The 21,475-nt window shown below is 46.0% G+C and overlaps 1 protein-coding gene across 2 annotated transcripts in view; it reads right to left on the bottom strand.

Annotated features, from left to right (window-relative positions):
• Nucleotides 1-9,603: 9,603 nt before the first annotated feature.
• C6H1orf21 (chromosome 6 C1orf21 homolog) overlaps nucleotides 9,604-21,475 on the bottom strand; it is a 130,689-nt gene continuing 118,817 nt past the window's right edge. For both annotated transcript variants that reach the window (XM_075096782.1, XM_075096783.1), the window contains exons 5-6: nucleotides 20,165-20,225; nucleotides 9,604-10,368 (exon numbers count right to left, since the gene is read on the bottom strand). In XM_075096782.1, coding sequence (XP_074952883.1) covers nucleotides 10,330-10,368; nucleotides 20,165-20,225 — 100 coding nt within the window. In that variant the 3' untranslated portion in view covers nucleotides 9,604-10,329. The remainder of the gene's footprint in view (nucleotides 10,369-20,164; nucleotides 20,226-21,475) is intronic.

Genomic DNA, 21,475 nt, shown 5'->3' on the forward strand with positions numbered 1-21,475 from the left:
AAGGTGGGGTCTTGCCAAAAACATTAATCTTTATTATTTTAAAATAATTTTAAAAATATTGCCACAAGAAAATGTGCAAAGAGAGCTAGAACAAGTTAAAGAGACCACTGGTACAAGCAGACAACTACAGCGAGATGGGTTGTGCTTCTCTGTGCCATCTCCTTGGAGGCTGGGCTGGAGCAGGGGGCTTTAGATCAAATCTTTCAGGACTGCTTTCTTCATAATCGTTGTGCCTCCCGTCTGCTCTGTCTCATCCCTACTTCCCTGGCTTGCCCACATCCTTCTTCCCCATCCATCCATCGATGGATGTAAAAAAAACAGGCTGAGACATTGATCCTCTGCAAGTGCCTGCACCCCACCTCTGGCCATCACCTGTGGTGCTGCCCAGGCGAGCAGAGGGACGTGGTTGCCTAAAAGAAGCACCAGTTCTGCAAAAACCCGGATCACAGAATCACAGAACGGTAGGGTTTGGAAGGGACCTCTGGAGATCATCTTGTCCAACCCCCCTGCTGGAGCAGGCACACCCAGAGCAGGGGGCACAGGACCGCGTCCAGGCGGGTTTTGAATGTCTCCAGGAGAGGAGACTCCACAGCCTCCCTGGGCAGCCTCACAGGAAAGAAGTTTTTTCTTGTATTTAGTGAAACTTCCCGTGTTCCAACCTGTGCCCATTGCCCCTTGTCCTGTCGTTGGGCACCACTGGAAGGAGTCTCGCCCCAACCTCTTGACACCCACCTTTCAGATATTTATAAGCATAAAGGGTCCTCTCAGGCCAGCAACACGCTTGCCACAGGAAACCAGAGCCTGAGATTTAGCACGGGAGGGTTTAACCCATTGCCCTGCCTGCTGCTGGGGCCTGGTGGATGGAGGCTCAGGAGGTTGGAGCAGAGCCATGAACAGCAGCAAGGTCTCTCTCTCTCTCTCATCTCTACTGGGGTAACTGGAGAGATCTTGGAGCAAACTCTCAGTAAATTGCATTAGTTTTTACTGAAAAAAAGGGGGGGAACTGTCTTACAGGAATCAATATTTTCTCTTTGCAATACCCTCCCACAGCTCTCAGAAGACCTGGGTTTTTTATTTCCATGTTCGCCTCCACCACCTTGCCAGCTGCGATGCCCAGATGCTTTTTGGTATAACAAGGAGTTGCTCTCCCATTGCAAATTGCCTTTGAAAAGGCATAGTAAGAAAAATTAACAGCTAGGATGCCTCCCAGCCCTGCCCCCCCTCTGTACTTCCCTTATAACATGAAATCAGGAATATTTAGTTATTTATTTCTGGCTCTGGACATGTTCCCAACTGTCCTGGTCTGCAGGGATGCTCATTGCACAGGTGCACAAAGGGTGAGGGAAGCACAGCGGCATCAGTGCATCGCACCTTGTGCTAGAACTATCCTTAATAATTACTTTATGCCAATAGGTGTATTGATGGGCCGTTGCTCCATCTTCATGTTTCCACTTCCCGGTTAGGTCAGCCAAAGCTGGAAGGCTTGAGCGGCTCTGACAAAATTTCAGCCTCAGCTGCCGCTCGTTGCAAGACCCATCATTCATGTCAGCCCGAAGCTGCTGGTGGCAGGAGTCCTGTTTTCTTCTGAAGTGCTACATAAAAAGATAATGTTAATAAGTTTTTCCAGCTGGAATGGGCCTATAAAACACTGTTTGCCTGGGAAAGTTCACCCAAGCTGTTAAACCCCAGCGTGGGCAAATTCATCTTTATTAATCCCTTGGTGGCGGGCACAGCGTGACGGCATGACACCAGGGCTGGGCCGACTGCAGAGGCATTTAAGCCAAAACAGCGCAAAAAAGTGTGCAGAGTACTCGGTGGTAGTGCATGTGCTTTCGGGGAGCACCGGCACCACCCTGGGATGGCTCAGGCGCCCCACCAGCTGCGACACCAGCGCAGACCTGGTGGCAGCAGCACAGGGCAGAGAAAGAGAAGACATACAGAAAATCAGTTTCACCATTCCTTAGAACACCCTACCTGAGCATTTATCTTGCCTTCACTCCCTCCGCTGGGCGCTGCCGTCGCCGTCGCGGCGCTTCGGGCTGTGAGCACTGGGATGGGAAGGAGTGGCTGGGTTTTGGGCATGAGCCCAGGCCGAGGGGGCTGCTCGGAGGTTTGCGCAGAATGCAGAGTTGGTGGCGTGGCAACGTCGGTGAGAAGAAAGGATGTGCAATTCAGAGCTGGTCGTACTGAATTTAATGCATTTTAGGATTTCTCTATGGAGCTCTTCACCTCATGGGTGCTGGGGTGGTCACGGAGTAAATGCTGAGCGGTAGCGAGGTGTGTGCCCCCCACCCCCACGCCAGAAAAGCCATTTTCCTGTTCCTCCTCTGGCCCAATGCTCCTCACACTCTAGCTTAAGAAAATTAGCAAAGAAGGTTTAGAAAGGCATAAAGGAAAAAAAAAAAAAAGGCAACAGCTGTGCAGGGAAGGGCAAAAAGGCATTTCCAGCATGGGCTGGCTCTCGCGGCTGTTTTATGTAACCGAGCATGCGGCTTCCCACGTTTATTTTTGGGCTTGACATGGGTTATCTGATTGCCAGGCAGAAAGCATCTCTGTTAAATGATGTCAATCTTCACCGTACTGGCATTACAGCATCATAAAAAATTACATGGCTGCTATTTTGGGTAGCAGCTCTCTCCGACTCAGTGAATAAATGCATCTCCATATGACTCACTCCAGGGGGATTATTAAAAGACACAAAAGCAGAATGCCAAAAACCTGAGAATATCATTCAGTTCCCACATGTACCTTTCTAGCTTCTTGCAGCAATCACACCCGAGAACTCCTTGTCTCAAAACTTAATTTTTTTAACATATCTATACAGGAAGAACAAGTTTGCTATTCAATTCACACCTTCAAGGCTTGAGGGGGGGGGAGAAAGTCTGGAGCGATGGAGGATGCTCATTGCTCCACCTCTGGGCGAGCAGGGTACCACAGGCCAGCCCTGCAGCGCACGCTGGGCTGACACCCGTTCAGGGCAACGCCTCCTGCGAATAGACCCGTCAAGGCGAGGCTGCCACTATTAACAGAACTTGAAATAAAAACTCGGGTCTCCTGATTTAAACAGAGACCATCTGGGAGGGCAGAGCAGGAGGGAGGAAGCGAGTCATTCCGAGAGGGAAGAAATCACTCGCTTCCCTTTTTGCTGAGTGACAAATCTGTGGACAAATGGTGGACAGATCAGTGCTAGGCAGCAACCGCTGGCTAAAGGTATGGATTCAGCCTTGGTGCTCACCCCGCCCCGGGGCTGGCTTCTTCATTCAACCAGCTTTACAGTAATTAGGGTGAAAGTCATTGGTGGGGTGCTCTGCATCATCCTGGCCCTGCTGGCACACGAAACTGCTGTGCTTAAATAGCATCAGCTTTGGGAATGTGGGCAAATCTTTTAAAAAAAAGGAAACTTCTCCCCTAAAAAACGTTCTGTTGGTGTTCACAATGCTGCTGGGCGACTGCTGTGGGTGCAGGGAATAGGTGTCCATGACGATGGTGGTACGGCTGGCTTTTACAAAGCAGGTTCACAGTTCTGCATGTTTATGATGATGAAGAACTGAAAGACAGTGATGATGAAGAAGAGGAAGAAGAAAAGATGATAATGAAGATGATGATGCTGATGCTGCCATCTTCAAGCGCAAAGCGAGCAGTAACCTGCCTGGAGCGGGTAGCCGTACGCAGCTAAATTAAAAAAAGGAAAAAAATTTTTTTTTAAAGCAAAGACACGGCCTTTTTTGAATTCTGTCAACTTTCATATTTTGCAGCTCCCGCGAGCTGGGACTTCTTTCCCTTTGCCACAACAGCTCAATATGAAGTTTCACTCAGCGCTTAACCAGCTTTCTGGATGTTTGACCTGAAGGTTTCCTCCCCAACAGTGAAGAAAACAGCATGTCCCTCCAAACCCATCCCTGCATCCCTTGTCTCCTCTTCCCCAAACATGTACAGAATTAAACTTAATAGAGAAACATTTCAGCCTGAAAAAGGAGAGTTTCCCAGCAGTATCAGGACCCAGAGCTGGGACTTCTGATGTTAAAGATCCCAAGAACATCCTCCATAAAGCCACATTGGTAGAAAGCTCAACAAATCTGTGCTTTCTCAGTTCTCTACTGCACGCTGACCTTAGCTGCAGACCAAGCTTTTCATTTTCCTGGAGTACAAGCAAGCGCTACGTATTTTCCCCTGGGCTGTGGCTATCCCAGATAGCCAATTAAAATACTTGTGCTTCGTGAGCAGCCATCAGCCTGGGCTGTCTTATAGCAATGAAAAGACATGCTGCAGAAAAAAATCATGCAACACCGCCGATCACTGCCACCTCTTGCAGCGGTGGCTGCCGTGTCTTGCGGCAGAACCGGCTGCAAAGAAGGGCAGAGCCTGCCTGAGTGCACGTGGGGATGATGGGATGAGGGTGTTCGTGGGCTGAAGGTTTCACCTCTGCAGCCAGGATTTGGAAAGCGCTGCTATTCCTGCTATGCACAAAGGGATGGAGAGATGCAGTAAGTCAACCCGGGTTCTGCGTGGCCCAGCCATGGCCACAAAGGCCGTGGCAGGGGAGGAGGCAAAGCTTGATTTTTCTGGGTCCCAGCAGAGAGACTTAATTTTTTAAAAAAACAAACCAACCCTTCTGACTGAAAGCAAAGGAAGAAATTAATGTTAAGTTTTGAAGCTGAAGTCCAGTATCAGAGGAAGGTTTGTGGGAATCAGGAAACAGCAGTATTAGTGGTCAGATAATTAACTGGATGCATTGATGAACCTTTTCAAGGGTATTTGGCCAAGGTCTGCAGACTGGTTTCTCAGCTATATCTGTTTACCCATCCATCCTCTCCATCTGTCTGTAGGGTTTCCAGGTTGCTCTTCACTCTCCCTACCACAACATCTACGTGCAGTAACATCTATTTGCACCAGGCAAATAAAACACCTGCAAGCACGCGCCCTTCATGGGAAGTCAAAGTGGCTCCTGCTCCAATCAGCCCAGACCTATTCTTAAAAGGTAAGTACAAACAGAGATTAGGTGGAATAATCAGAGGGAAGGGCATTTGCTGAACACTGGCGGTGAGTCCAAAGCAACGCCCTAAAAACCACTGGCTACACCAGCAAAAGCCCAGAGAGCTTCCAATACCCTGGCCACTTCTTCATGATAAAGTGGGAATCTCCGCAAAATTTTGGAGGAGCCCAGAGTTTTGCAAGCTGTGCTCTCTAGTGGTTCCTACAGAGCTTAATTTATGTGGACACCATGGAAAATCCTGCAGTAGCTCGGCACATCCATCAGCCACACAGAGATCCTGCAAAACCTTGCTCCCAGCTGGGACGGGTTAGAGCTTTGCTCAAAGCTTTCAGTAGTTTCCTCAACGTCCTGGAGCAGGAGAGAAACCACTCCTGGTCCCTCTTATCACACACAGAGGCCTGGCCCATAACACCTCCTGAGAGGGGTCCCATGGAAAAAAAGTACAAGTGTCAGCATCTGAATGATGTAGTGATCCACAGCCTTCCAAGATAAAAAAAGGACTCATATGGTTTTGCGTTTCTTTAATCTAATTTAAGGGCAGACTCCTGTGACTCAAGACATTTCTGGGGTCAAATGCTGCTCTTGGTTACAGGGGGATGCTGTTGGGGCAAAGCAACGTCTTCCCATCAAGGGCTGGTGCTGGCATCCAATAGCAGGATTTCCCCTTGCCGCTGAAAAGGCCAAATACCAAATGCCAACCTTCAAAACAGCATTAAACCAGAGCGGCACACAGAATAGCTGGTTCCTCCTTGAACCAGAGCAGTCACAACCCAAGTGCATTAGAAAATTGTCCTAACACACTCAACCACATTTGAACGGCAAAGCCTCTGCCTCCTCCTGCCAACTACGACCAGACATGTCCCCTTGGTGAGCTGGATGCTGTATGGAGGGTGGAAGCATCTGGGAGGGGGCACAGGTGAAGAGAAACTCACAGTAATTAAAAAAATCAATGCATCATCTTTTTAGGTCAAGCATATGCATTGCAATAGCTACAATACGGAGATGGGCAGTGGCTGAAGGAGATGTTGCCAAAAGTCACAAAACGTGCCCTAGCTCTAGTTACTAGTGATACAGAGAAAAATTAGTGTCAAATAGCCAAGAAACAGATTGTTTTTTTTTTCCTGGAGTCCCTCTCCAGGTCAAATATGTCCCACAAGCATTGCATCAAACTGCACCCAAATTGCCCCGAAAGCACCAACGTTCAATCTCGGCAGCCCCCAGCAAGCCCTGCTCTTTAAATGAGTGATGATGATGATGATGATGATGCAGCAATACGGCGTAGCTCTGGTGCATTGGCTTCATGCCCGCCTGGGATGGAGCATCCACTCAGGCAGCCCTCGAAGGGGTCCCTTGGGATATTGGTCCCTGGGGTTGCTGTTTAGGAGGCTTCTGCACACACCGGCCATGGTGCAAGGCTGGATCCAGGGATGGCTGTCAGCCTCTAGGGCAACTCTTCCCACTTCCCGGCTCTTCTCCTCGCTCTTGCCTGGGGCCAATGCTTGGGGCAGGCTCCGAGGAGGAAAACTGGCACAGCTTGAAGGGCTTTAGCAGAAGGAAAAAGCATGTCAAGGGAAGAAGGTTGACTGCAAAGTCCCTTCACCACAATTTTATCCAAGAGCCACAGAGTATGACTTGGAGCTTATTAAATAGTGCATCAGGCTCCTAAAGAGAAGCTTGGCCCCAAATAATTTTCTTGGCCTTTTTTTAAAAAGAAACCTTGAAACACCCATTCACAACTAAGCACGGCATATCAGATATAAGCAGTTTTCCTTCTCTTCCCCTCCTCCTCTTTTCAACCCCCCTGAACATATCTGATCAAAGTAAAGTAACGCTGAGGTATGGCTTCAGTGAAAGACGCATTTTCAGCTACAGTAAGCTGCTTATATTTTTACAGATCCTCAGCTGCTGCATATACTTAGACTTTTAACAGAATTTGCTAGGACTTTGCAAAGGTGGAAGAAATAAAGCAGGTTAAACAGCAGTGTCGATCCGAGCGACCTCGTGAGTCTGCTTGTGGCATGTGCAACTTCTTACAAGGAGGTTCAGTTGTTCCTATCCCTTTCCCACACGCTGCACTGCTGCAGGCAGGTCCCTGCACTTGCTCTGGACATGTTTTTGTAGCAAGTTGCTGCTCAAGACTTGAGGAGATGGTTAACCTGCTTCAACAAGCAATGCAGACATGTCTTGGTGGCTGAGGTGTGGAGAGAAGCATGCCAACCCAAAGCTTAAGTGCTTAGAAACCATCTTCTATTTCAGACTTCAGATATTCGAAACTAGAAAAAGGTTTCTGCTCTGTTTAAGCTTTGTTTCCATAAGCATGGCTCCTTTTAATAGGTAACAAGCCCTGATCTTTGCTTTCCATATCCTAAAGAATTTAAGAGCCAATCTTCTGCCTGACCAAGATACTCAGACAGCTGAAAACCATCAAGAAGCCCCTGGCTTCTGCCTGGTACATGGTGATGGTAGCAAGACATGCCGTGGCCAAGAATTTGCTGACTTGCTATGAACAGGCAACACTTCCACCCCACCCCAAACCTCAATTCTGTTCATGTTTCTTGCAGAAGGGTAGAGCAAATCGAAGTCTGTCACCCTCACCCCAATCCTACCATCAGCCTGGGGCAGTCCTGGAGCACGTCAGCTCCGAAGACAGCTACTGATGCCCTCTGAACCTCCTGCCCATCCTCACGCCTCCACAACCAGCGGCAGGACAGTCCACCCGGGCTCAGACAACTGTTGTCATCTAACGGTCCAGCAGTGAGGTTGTAACTTACACAGAAGGCTAAAGCACTTGCTGCTGGTCACATTAAGCACGCAGGTAAGATGGGAATTGCTTTTCCTCTCTCACAAAGCTTCGACCAAAGCCCGTGCCTTTGGTGCCATCATCATTGGCAAGGAAAAAAGAAAAAAAATACTAGAACTAATAGGTGGCTGGAAAAAACTCCACGTAAAAGGAGGCTGGTGTAGTGAAAGACCAGGATGTGTCTGTAACACAGTGTTTGTATGGGGAAATTTATACACGAGACATTCAACATCTAGACAATGAACCATGTTTCAAAAGGACAGACCCAATTCCATCACTCTTGTACTACTTGCAAAAGCTTTACAAAGCACTTTTGAGAGAAGGATTTGCAGGATCAAGCCCCAAGACTCTTTATTAATTAAAGTGTTAAAATACCTGAAACGTGCAGTCTCTTGACTCTCCTTAGTGTGGCTACCTGCTCAAGAGCTGACACAAATTATGGAAAAAAATCATATGCAAGTGAACAGAGTTATCACCCTGAAGAATTCGTAACAGAAATGGCTCCATAGCACTGAGAGATGCCAACAGCCCTAAGAAGGATGATGTGATGGGAGGAAGGTGGTTAAACGTCATCTCCAGGGAGGTCAGGATGCTTGGGAAGAGCTGCATGGCCAAAGCAGTGGCCAAAATGCAGCAAGGATTTAGGAAAATCAGAATTGGCTGGCGATTTTTGACCATCGACAGGATAAAGATGCACGTAGTGAAAGGTGCCAGAGAGGACCCCGTCACTGAGCTTTTATATGGAAAGCTACTGAAGCTAGGCAGTGCATGAGTTGTCCCAGTCCTGCATTACAGCTACCACTTGACTCAAACCAAGGCTGGCAGGAGACCAGGGGGCTGTGCAGTTCGCAGTGTTCAGAAATAGCTTCTACCTTAGGAAGACAGCTTGATACTCTTGCCTCACAAACGCTGTTTGGAGAACTGCTCTTGCTGGAGGTACGGACACCCAGTCCTGCACAAATATGAGTAACTCCCAGGTCTCTCTCCCTGGTGGTTCCTCCAACCCCACTGCCCCATCCACTGCCCGAAAGCCAAGAGAAAATCCAGTGCAGAGAAGGAAGCATGAGGAAGTTGCCTTTTTTTTGGGACATATTCGATGTATGGCGCAGCACAGATAGATAGAGAACAAAATCTTCTGGCATGGACTGTCCAACCCCACTTGGAATGAACATTGGAGGAAATCTCTTTAGTCAAGAAATTTCTTAATATTTTAGAGATTTTCAGAAGTCACAGGTGATTTTTGAGGGACTTAAAACCCTTTAAAGGGATCTGATTTTCAGGTCTATTGAAATATGGCCAATGTTGAAGGGCTTTGGGCTGAGTGCCCCACTCAAGTGTCGGCCACATCAGCAAAAGATGCTATTAATGCAATCTCATGGTCTATTCCACACACATCATCACACATCAGAGGAACGAATCAATACAGCACAGAAACTTATGTCCTGACTAAGTTTCTCCATGAGATTCAGTGCAAACCTGGCCCTCATATGGCGTCAAACCAGGAAGAAATATCAGCACAGGTAACAATCGCCTTTGAAATAATAAATACAAAAGGTATATTTTTTCCTTAAGTTTTTCTTTTTTTTTACTCATGACAGAATTTGTTAAAAATATTACATCTGCTTTTGAGAAGGTAATATCCTCTCCGTATAATATGGAAAAATAAACTCTACAGGACATGCAACAGATACCCCCAGCTGGCACAGAGCTGCTTTAAGAGATAAGATCCACAGACTCATCAATGCGGAGGGCTGGTTTTGCCTTCCTTGTCCCCAGACTCTTGTGTTGTAGGAATGGTAAAAGACAAGAATACATAAAAACAGTAAAATGTTTATTTTCTTAGAAAAAAAGAGATTCAAAATGATTGTGATCACACTCCCATTCGTGCTCAGCAAAGCCAATACTGCAAGCTTAGTCCTTGATTAAGATACCTATTAAATGAAACTCTTTTTCCTCTTAAAATACAAATTCTTGCTCCTGCATCACTTCCAGTATTTCAGTGATAACATGCTTTTAATGGATAATAGTTTCTCAGCTTCTTCTCAGCAGAGAAACAAGGCCTGCCATGGCAAAAACATCCCATCTCCAAAGCTTGAAATCACCAGCATTAATAAGCACTTCGGCCTGAACGTGGACTGACAGACAGCTTAAGGGTGTTTCTTAGATGCTTGAATGTTCACTATGGAAGTTTTGTATAACACTACCTCATCTGATAGAAAACAGGCCAGAAGCCTCAATAAAATCAATAACGTCTTTTGGATTAACTTTAAGGATCTGCTGCGTATCTGGACACAGAAAAAAGTGAGAAGTTGCAACAAGTTTTAACTAGCAGCAACAAAAACAGTTCCTTACGAGTTCTTAGCAATATTCCTCGTCTGTTCATTAAGAAACACTGTAACTGAATGGAGCATATAATGTGGAAATGATCTTCTTCTGTTATGTAGTGCTGTTCGCTCTAGAAGACTTCCAAAAGGTCTTGACTGGGTTGTAATCTATTTACACAGTAGTACTCCTGGTGCGAGTGGCAGAATTGGCACTATGTGACATCCTCCTCTTCTGAACAATAATCACGACCCTGTAAGGAGAAAAGCCAGACAGTTCGAAAATGACTGCTTGAAGTCAGGAATAACAAAAATCAAGGGAGCACTTACTAATAATTCATATCAGTTCTCTAAACTTAGGAGATTTAAGTTCAGAGATGGGTAGAAACCTTAAAAATAGGGAGTGGAGCCTGCACAACTCCTCCAACTGTTTCTGGAAGGTTTGCATGAAACCAGGAGAGGAGACCCTTCCCGTTCTGTCACTGTTAATCTCAAAAATTTAATCCCATCTTGAATCCCAGGGTGAGTCCAATGAATTGATATACAAAACTATTTTATGTAAAGATACACCTTGACGGACACAACCCTATAGATTCGTTGTGAAAACATAATCTCTGAGGCAAAAGCAACAAAGCACATAATCCTATGAGCAGCACAAGCCAGCTGCTGCGAACAAGAACACCTCATCTGATAACCTCAGCAACAGTTTAACGTAAGAGCAGAAGATACTATTCCTATTGAAATTACACTTACTATGGGAGAAAACAGGCTAAGCTTCACAAAACATGGACCAGTCATGTTATGCCTTACATCTCATGCCAAACACAAGACCTGCAGCAGCATCTATCTAGGTATTACCCTCGGGAAGGTCTGGAGAAGACATGTCCTGTCCCTCACTAGCTGTTTCTTGCAAACCAGTGAGAAGAGGACCCGCTGGAACCCCTTCTTATATGGAAACAGCTTTTCAACACACAAACCACCCAAGATATCTTGTGTAAAACAAGGGTCTTGCATGTGTTGTTGAAAATCTCAAACTCTGGGCTATTTCCTGTGTGCTGCCTGTATCACCTGAGCGCTTGCATGGAAAATCCCAGTGGCCAAGCAAAGGGCTGGCAAAGAAGAAACAGAGAAACATGAGAGTCTCAGACCTGCAATAAAGTTTAAAAGCTCAACAACACCCTGTAAGCAGAGGAGACCAACTCAGCAGTGGTAAGCCAGGTGAAACACTACTAGCCCAAGGGGTACCGAGTTGCCCCACAAATCAGAACCAGTCAAGGTCCTGTCCAGAAAGAGAAGGGTGGGGCGGGGGGGAGCGGGAGTATAAAAGAAAAGGGAGAGATGTTTCCTGAGGCAGCGATCAGTTTTTTTGAGACACATAACTGGGGTACACTTCAGGAACAAAGGCTCCAAAATGTCTCTGCAATTAAAATCCCACTGATAATGTTGGGATTGTGGAGCTTGCTTTGCTGAAGCGTCCCTACCCAGGAATGTGTGGTGCTTTAACAGCTCTCTATGGCCCGATACTATTAGTAAAACGGTTTTCTTAGTATGTTAAAAAAAAAACCCCCAAGGGACTAATCAGCCCTGATTTTAATCCAGCAATTACTGACCCAGAAAGAAAGAAAAAAAATTACATTTTTAAAGTAAAAGATTTGACTCAAAAAGAACAAATGAAGAAATACTTTGCAGCGAAGCCCAAATCCATCTGCTTTCTCCATGCCGGGGTCCATGATGCGCTTGGACAAAACCATAAGACTAAGCTGATGGTGACGAAGGCTTTGTCCAACATGCTTCAGAGCTGTGAAAGCCATCTGCAGGCTCAGGGCATTTCCAGGAGATTCATTTAGGTGGTCACCTGGCCTCCTGCTCAAGAGGGAGCCCTGTGGCCCACCATTCCCCACTCTGCTCCGCATCAGGGGCCATCAGCGCTATTAAAGGCTGAAATGTATCCAAAACACTGAAAGCTGTCTTGTATTTTTTATCCTTCCCATTCCTCCTGCTATTCTGTTTCTGGGTTTGCTCTACAGCAGCCAAGTGCATCACTCCTCGAAAGTATGCTGAGAAACCACTTAGAAAGCAACATGCTGAAGAAGTCCTTGCCACAGCCAGGAAATACGATTTCTCGCCCACTGCCTGAAGACCGCAGAGAGCCAGACTGCTGCTGCCAGACACTTTATTTCCATCTTCACACTGGTGGGGATGGAGGCACATCGGTGTCTCAGAGGTGACCTTTGAGGCCGCAGCCCTTGGTTGCCAGCAGGCAGGGAGCTGCCACCATCCCAAACTTCCCACCAGCTTGCTCCTTCCCACGAGTGTGTGGGCAGTGGCCATGCAGCTGATCGGAGGAGGAGGGTGAGAACTGCCTGAAATGCCAGAAACCCCTCCCATGCCGTCCTGCAGTGTGACACACAGCTCTTCCACCCGCTGTGCCTGGCATGGACCCACAACCCCAACCTGATCAGCTAATTCAATATCCAAACTGCAGTACCGCCCAATGGCAAGACAAGGAAACCTGCTGCAGCCTGAGTCTTGCTGTATTTTTTTGCAGGGAAATGCTCCAGAGCTGGGTTCTCCCCCAGTGCTTGCTTCAGCAGGGGTGGCCCCCAGAAAGGGGAGTACGTGGTGAGGGAGGGGGGTGACCAAAAAAGGGTCCTGCAGATGCTCGATGCCTGGCTGAAGTCTTCACATCCACTGCCCCTCTCTGCCAAAGAGCTGTGCACAGGAGCATGCTTTGATGCAGGGGAAGGGACACATTTGTTACACACCAAGAACAATGCTGGAGTGAAGGCACGGCGGGCTGGCAGCTTGCGTTAGGGGGTTTCCTTTCACTTGGGATTTATGGTGAGTTAAGAGGATGTTGCTTTTCTTCCCTTGGGAGAAGGAAGGGCCACGTCCGCCCTCTTAGTGGTGGGATGCAATACAACCTGCGGGACCACCCCACTCTGGCAGGTTTAACTTATTTTGTTGGCTTGAGAATCCGCTGTGACAGCAAACGCCCTGTTTTACATGTACTCCTTCACCCATGCCAGCATGCTACAAAGAAGCCGAAAAGGTTACAATCTGCCCCCCCCCCCTTTTTTTTTCAGACAAAAGCTTCTGTCTAAAGCTTATTCCCTAATTGAATTTTTATCAGTAATAACAAGGCCAGTGTTCCTCAGGCAGATCAGAGGAAGAATAAAGCTGCCTTCCCTGCTGCACTCTAAATCCAACACCCAGGGGTTTTTCCTTGCTGCTCCTTGGGCAGAAGGGCAGGAGGTCTCCATCTCCCTGCCGGCAGAGAATGAAGGCTGCTTTGGTCCTGCTAAGCCAAGGCATGGCCCCAGTCCAGTAGAATACTTTAAAATGTCAATTTTTAACCCCTTCGTTGTTTCAGAGGATGCTTGATAGATGCTGGAGAAGATGACACCTTGAATGGCCGCACCTGCGATCAGTGAGAGGCCTGTTGTGCCTGAGATGGGGAATTATCCTGGTGGGGCTGCGCAAAACCTCTCTCGAAACGGCGAGCTAACAGCCTGCAAAGCTGATAAGTCTTCTGAAGAAACACACTGAAATACTGACCATGTGAAGTGGCAGTCAGACAATGAGCTCCATGACGTGAGCAGAGGAACTCTGGTAGTATCTGAGTGCAGGCCGAAGTGATGGCGGGGTTTTTTTTGGGAGCAGATGTGTCAGGAAGGAAAAGAATTAAACAAAGAAGATGACAACCCCCTGGAAAATGAGGGTGCAGGATTGCTGACCCTGTCCCCTGCTACCCAGGGGAGCAGGCTCCCATGTCCAGAGGAGCCACAGGCACGGAGCGTGCAGCTAATAAGAGGAATGTATGAGCCATCCTCTAATAGCACGGGCTATTAAATAGGTTTTAATGATTGAGAGTGTAAATGAGATACACTGAGGAAGATGAGAATGGGAACATGCGCATCCAAGTCCAGGTAATGCCCAAGGAACCCCTGCATTTTCAAAACCCAGCTTCCAACTTTTGTAGATGTCCACAGAAACACCTTAACACAAGTGTGTGAATTTAAGTTAATTTAAAAAAACCCAAACTGTTATTCTCCCTTCCTGCTGCTTCTACCCAAACCAGAAGGGCTCATTCCCCTGCTCTCTTACCTCGCTGCCTCTAGAAAGCACCTACCACCCTGATGCCCCTACCAGAGCATGCATCATGGCTGATGATATCCTTTTAGAGAAAAAAAAAAAAAGGAAAAAAAAATCACAGGAAAAGCCCTTTTCCCCATTGTTGTGGGTGACAGGCCCATAAACAAAACGCCACGCCATCCGAATGCAGAAGCCTTCCATTTCAAATAGCCTTTTGTGTGGCTGGCAGACTTGCCAAGGGAGAGAAAGCAACTAAGGAGATGCTTCTTCCGCCACAGCTCTGCAGCTTGGCACCAGCATCCTCGTGCTGTGGCCCTGGCGAGGAGAGGAGGAAGAGGAGGCCGGCCGGCCCAGGAGAGGGAAATGAGCTGCACCAAGCAGCCCTTTCTTCTGCGATGGCTGAAAGAGCTTGTGGGACACAGTGGGCCCTTTCAGAAGAGATGGCCTGCGCTGGGAAACGTTAGCCTGGCTCTGCGGTGGGAAACCTTTTCATCAGTCTGGTTTTGTTTACAGCACTCGCAGAAAGGATGGTAAGAAAATGCCGGGAGGCGGCACTAAATAATTGTATACTGTGCTAATTTTTGTCCGATTCTTATTTTGTTAGAGAAAAATCAATAGAGTCATTAAGAGCAATCCACTTTGCTAATGAGTTTTAGCCTAATAATTCAGCCCTTGCATACGTTTTGGTTAGCAACCCCCCTTATTTCTAACGGCACCTTTAAAATACGATACAAGAGGCTGCATTGTGTCTTCCCCCATGTTTCGTGCCCAGTTTTACTAACAAGGGGACAGAGCAAGTTGCCACCAGGCACCTCTCCCATGGCCTCCAACAACAAACCGGCAGTCTCCAACCCAGCTCCCAGTGGCCAGGTGAGGACCAGCGGAGAAACCCCTACAAACCCACCCCGACACCAGTGCCAGCACTCAGGACTAAGTTATCTCTCAACGCAAAGTGACATCCCCAGCAGAAACACGATGCTGTGGGCTCGGGGTATCCACTGGCTGCATGAGAGTTCGTAGCAAGACATCTTCACATACTATGACATTTTATAATCTCATTTTTTCCATGAGCATGTTTGCATCATGATTATTTTTTATAAACTACTGTAGCCATGTAGGAAACAGCTTATGGTTATGGCACCAGTGATGATTTCCTCTGGTACAGCTTACCTAGATTGTTTTTGGTTTTGTTATTTTGTTTTGTTTTTTAAAAAACACAAAGCCAGAGATGTTCCTCTTCTGGGGGTGCAATCCCCACACATAATCCCAGATTGTCAACTGTTCAATTGTACCTCAGCCTTGGTATTTTTTCCTACAGTGACACAGCTGACTACACACTGTGCCATGGCCTCCAGTAATAATATATACTTAAAGGAGATAATTTCTCATGATCATTTTACTCCTACGTATGTAAGATTCAGAGAAAGCAGCCATTTTTCAGACCATTTTCTGTGATAGCCATCATCAAGATATTTTTGCTAGCAAGCACTAAATGGGGGAAGTTTTCTACATTCAACGTTTTATATGTCACAGCTTTTAATTTTGCTTTTATTTCACATTTTCATGGAAGCCTTGGTGGCACCAGGCCCCCTAAAGTCTGTGGCCCTGAGGCTGCAAAGACTGTGCCCAGGATTAACTCCGCTCTGAGCTGTCCTGTTTGATTAATGGGATTTCTTCTTAGGGGATAAGGTGGAGTTTGCATGTGGTCCTGCACAATCAGGGTCCAATAAAGTCGAGATGTAAGGGGAGGGGGGGGAAAGAAGTCTGGAGAAATTTTAGGAGAAACATGGTAGTAATTCTGCTGTGTTTCACAGCAACTCTTTGTGAATCCATATACAATATCTAACTAAATTAGTCCTTGCACTATTAGATTAGAGAGAAAATAGGTAATTAATTTATTTGCCTGAATACCAGTACAAATGGCCTAATTTTGCTATAATTTCTCACTGCAGCCGGCAGAAAACACCAGGTGTCATGCAGACAGGGACACTCTTAGTGGAACACATTTCTGTCTTCTTAATCAGAGACAGTATTTAAAAAACAAATTTATCACACTTGAGTGCAGTGACTTTCCCTGTCCCGGCTCGGCTGGTGGGGCCCCTTTCTCCGCTTCTGGGCATCACACAGATCTTTGATTTACCCAGTGCTGCATTTGCTTTAGGAGGGATGTGTCAGTCGCTCTCAGCTTCCTTCTCAGGTTTCCAAAGTCGTATTTCTGCCGTGATTTCTCAGCTCAAGCAAATCACTTGCACCTCTGACCCACGTCTTTCTATTTTACTCTGGGGGGGCTCTCTCCTTGAGCTTACTTGCTGCTATTATCTGTTTCTCATCCTCTGCTGGAATATATCTATATGATCGTAGGGAAGCCCAATTTTAAAAACATGATGATAGTGCTGTCACCAGTTAAGCTGCCTCTCTCTGCTCCATTTTCTTACCAAACTCTTTGTATATGTGTGCCTTTTTGTCTCCAAAAGCAAATCCCATGGCTTTACTCACAATAACTTCAATGAGTGTGAAACCCCGTGAGGACTTGCTGAAGCTGCTGGCAGATGTCAGGAGCATTTCTGAGCCAGCTTTTGCCACAACTCTTGGGCCTCGTGCTGCTCACAGGTGACTTGGTCTTCTCTTTTCCTCTCCTCTCCCGGTGCAGTGCACATCCCGCGTTGGTGTTGCACTGAAGATGTGCTCACCCTCTGCCACTACACCAGCATCCTACCATCTGAAAACCATTCCACAGCTGAGCTGAGATTTGTTCAACCTTTTAATCGCCTGCTTCCCATCTGTCTGGTTGCATGTGGCTATGCCATGGAAACACTATAACAAGAAATGCTCCATGTATGACATATACATATGACATATAACTACTGTTTCTTATGCTGTTGACTGCTTAACTCTATCCAGCTACTCCCGACCTCCCACAGAACTTTATATCTCTGGCTTGGCTCAGATTCTGGTGCCTCTGAAATGACTGGGTTGACTCTAGCAGAATCAACATCTAGTCCTACGTGTGATGCTGACCTTTGTACTCTCAGTCAGTCCTACCACAGCATTCAGTGCTGAGCCTTCATTTCAGTATTTCTTCCTTCCAACAAACTCTATGAATTGAATTAACATAATCACATGCAGTTCCATACATGCAAGTTCAGCTCTAGCTCTCGAGCAGGGACAGACTCTCACGCAGCAATAGGAACAGATGTCTCCTTCTGAATGCCGCACAGTGTTTTGACACCAAATTTTGGTAGACAGAAGCTCCATGTGTTGGGGTTGACATTCTGTTTTTTGCCTTTGGGTGGCATCTGCAGAAGGCAATTCAGCTTTGTACAGGTAGCCAGAAACGCAGGCACGAGCTGGGTACCGAAAGGGGCTAGACTTTCAGAGAAATTCTCCAGACCATTTCATTAAGGCTTTCTTTGATCTCCAGGATTCATAAATACTTCTTATTTTCAGTTGCTAAATGTCAGTCTGTGTTCTTTCCATTTCACACTTTGAATGCTGAAATTTTATTTTAGCTGACCCTCCTCTCCATTTAATCGTTTTGCTGAGTCCAAAACACCCATTTAATTTTCCTCTCTAATTTGCAGCACACACATTAGAGTTGTCGTTACTCATTTGTATTAGGTGACCTAACACCCCTTGGGATTTCAATGCAAGTTGAGGGATGTTTTGCTTCTGACTGTAGAGTTTCTGTAGGTATAGCCCATGGAGTCAGTGATGGACAGCATGTCTCCATTACAAATCCAATGCTAATCATGGCCACGGTTACCAAATGAACATTACAACATGTTTTGGGACCTCACAGGCAGCCACCCCCCAAATTCTGCAGACTGTTTCAGCCGTAACTGATGAGCTGCTCAGTGATATAATTCTTTTAATTGTTTGACTGCTGTCCTCCATTTCTCTGGAGAAGGGGCTCAAAAAAAATGGCCTCAAGCTGCGCCAGGGGAAGTTTAGGTTGGATATTAGGAAAAACTTCTTCACCGAAAGGGTTGTCAGGCATTGGAACAGGCTGCCCAGGGAGGTGGTTGAGTCTCCATCCCTGGAGGTATTTAAAAGAAGGATGGATGTGGTGCTTGAGGTTATGGTTTAGTGGTGGACTTGGCAGTGATAGGTTAGCGGTTGGACTCAATGACCTTAAGGGTCTTTTCCAACCTTAATTCTATGATTCTATGAAATGCTATTTAGGGATCAAACAAACCCCCTCATATTATCCAATCTTTTTGGCACTTGAGGCAGATACCTAGAAAAACAATATATTGCAGGCAAAGATTAAAAACCCCAAACGTCTCTTAGGAAGACTACTTTCTCAGGCACAGGAGGAAAGCAAATCCCATGTTCAGCTGCACTTTAACTCCTGCCAACCCCATCAACTGTCAGCAGCTTGAAATGCATGGGAGCCATCTTTCTCTCTTTGACAGATGTAACTGTGTATTTCCTATAAAGAGGCAATCTCCTCATCTAGAAGATAAATTAGTACAAGAGCCCTGGAGAACACCTGCAAGCATCTGAGAGCATGGTCCAATCAGCGAGGAGACACAGTCAACTGCAACTCAATGTGGCAGGTTGTGAATGAATAGTATTACTGTCCTGAAACAAATCTCAAAAACAAAAACTAACCTCAATTCTTAATTAGATATAGCCATCAGATGGTCTGGGATGTAGATAAGACAGATCTTTGGAAAATCAGTTTCACAGGAGATTCTGTGTTTGACATTATGGAAGGTGATGATGTCCAGGAAAAACATCTAAATATTTATAGGGTGAATGCATTTATTCAAAGGAGGCATAGCTATATTACGGATATGTAGAGATTCTACTTTTAAATGCAGATAGCTTAAATAAAATCTTACTCCCTTACTCAGGAATCTACCAACTCCTCCTCACTTCTACTCTTCCCCTTTATCTTTTTTCTTTCATTGTTTTTTTTTTTCTTTTAGAATAGTGTAACAAATTTATTGCTTGGGACAAATAAGAGATTCACCCACTGTAGCACTTCAGGTCCTAAGAGCAGGACTGTTGGCAAAAATGGCAGAAATTCGGAGTCATCCAAGTAAAAATTTCCTTCCTACTGTGCAACCCACTGCTATGAGCTGGGAGTACAAACTACTTCATTCCAATTGGGGAAGCAAATATTTAATATCAAGTATTAAATAAGATACACCACACCGAATTATGATATGCAAATAGTATGTTGGTGAGCTAAGATCAGCTCAAGGTATAAACAAAGTGTCTGAGATCTAGACTTGATCCAAATAGCCCATTTAATTCCTTAAGTCTCAGCTTCCCATTTATGTTGTGGTACAACACTATCTCGCAAAGAAGCTGGGATTCTCATTTAAAAGACTTGAAACACATGAAAGTGTTCAGAAGTGTTCACGTATCAGGACAACGAGATATGTAAAGAACTATTCAACCTCTTCTTCAAAACATCTCCAGTATCATTATTTTACTCAGTGCAGGTCTTGAGGCAGGGTTATCCATCACATACAGCCACACTATTCATAACCTTTGGGGCTGGGAGCTATTTTGAAGAGATTCAGCAAGAAATAAGGAGGGTATCCCAGATACTACTGGCATTAAGATACCAGTTGTCTCCCACAGAGATTAAATGAAAAATCAAATCCCTAAGGGCATAAAACCTCACTTTTATCTCCTCCTTTATCTGGTAGTCCACATATATCCTGAACACTTCCATGGAGTTAATTTGCATTCATCCTAGCCTGGTGATGTTTCCACAAAACAAAGGTTTCTTTCCTCCTGTAACCTCTTTACCTTTTTGGTCTTCTTTGCCCTCGAATTATCTAACCAATGAGCAGTAAGGGGATCTCAGACCAGAGTCCCTCCAAGTGCTGGGGAACGTGGAGCACTGCAACAATGTCTGGTTGTCCTCCCCATGGAGCCGGGAAACCTGTGTGTCCACCCTGAGTGAAAATGTAAATTTACTTTACTGTGTCTTACCTTTTCAATTTTTTCATCAAGCATTCTGAAAAATTCTTGTTGGCTTTCAGAGATGTGCATGCTGAAAGGCAAAGGAAAAGTGTCAGTACCAACAGGATTTCTTCCATTTTAAAATACTGATGCTGCAGACCAGGGTTGTTGGGGGACTCAGCTGTAAGCTTTCACCGCCGTGAAAAATAAATCACTTCACACTTTTGTCTACAATGACAATTTTTTAATGTTCTTTTTGCTTTTTCTGGTTCGCCCACAGAAAAATTATTGCATTCATTTCTTTGTATGTGTGCTACACTTGGGATGGTAACTAGGACCCATGTGCATCCCGAGGAGACTATTCCAGGGAGGCTGCAGAAACTTGATAGCCTGCTACCCTTCCTTGGGCCAGTGAGACCCCTGTCTGTGTTGAGACAGAAGGTCTTCCAAGACTGCCAACCTCATCACCACAAAATGAGATGCCTACAATGTGAGGTTAAAGCCTTGCACTGGAAGATCTGCCTGCCCTGCTACAGTAGGGCTCTGTGCTCAACACCCAGGAACTTCTATGAGCCCAAGCTTGTCCTTCCCCTCCCAGACAGGTGGTCTGTACTGCTCCCTGAGTGGACCCAGCAGATTATTCACTTCAGTTAATTCTGCAGCACCAAGAGGGTCAGGGTTAGTGATACAATCTGGCGTTAGTGAAGAGGGCTGGAAAATACTCTCATTTGTTGTCTGTAAAATGCTGATGGTGGCACAAGGCAACAGGCCCTTCCCCAGGGGGGATCTGCGAGATAAAAATACAGGATGGTCAGACGCAAAGGAAGGACAAGGAGACAAAGATGAGGATGCATGGCAGACAGTATTTGGGGTGTGTCTGCTTTATTTATGTTATGGGGTGTGAGATCCCCCTTCCTGAAATAATTATATCCCTCTGGGAAGATGAAGCTGGAGCACCCTCTAAAACCACAGCAGGGAGGAGTGCCTGGGCGCATGGGGGGCTGGAGAAAAGCACCAGGGACTCAATGTGGGACAGAAAAAGATGAAAAAAAGGAAGAATGGGAGACTGGTGCCAGTGTTAACAGCAATTACAAGTGGTTAGAAGGACACACAGTTCTTGGAGATTTTCTCTGACACTAAAAGCTGTATGGTCTTGCTGAATTCACACCCCAGACTCCTCCTCCTTGGCATGAACGTTTCAGCTGTAATGAGTTAATACTTTTCCCAAGTGCCCAACAACACACTGCACTTTCCTACAAAGCTCAGCATTCATACTTCACTTGCTATGGGGATCAACGTATACAATGATTTGCTTATGCTGGACATAAATGAAGGCTCAGT

Source organism: Phalacrocorax aristotelis, chromosome 6 (genome assembly GCF_949628215.1).
Source record: "Phalacrocorax aristotelis chromosome 6, bGulAri2.1, whole genome shotgun sequence".
Classification (NCBI taxonomy): domain Eukaryota; kingdom Metazoa; phylum Chordata; class Aves; order Suliformes; family Phalacrocoracidae; genus Phalacrocorax; species Phalacrocorax aristotelis.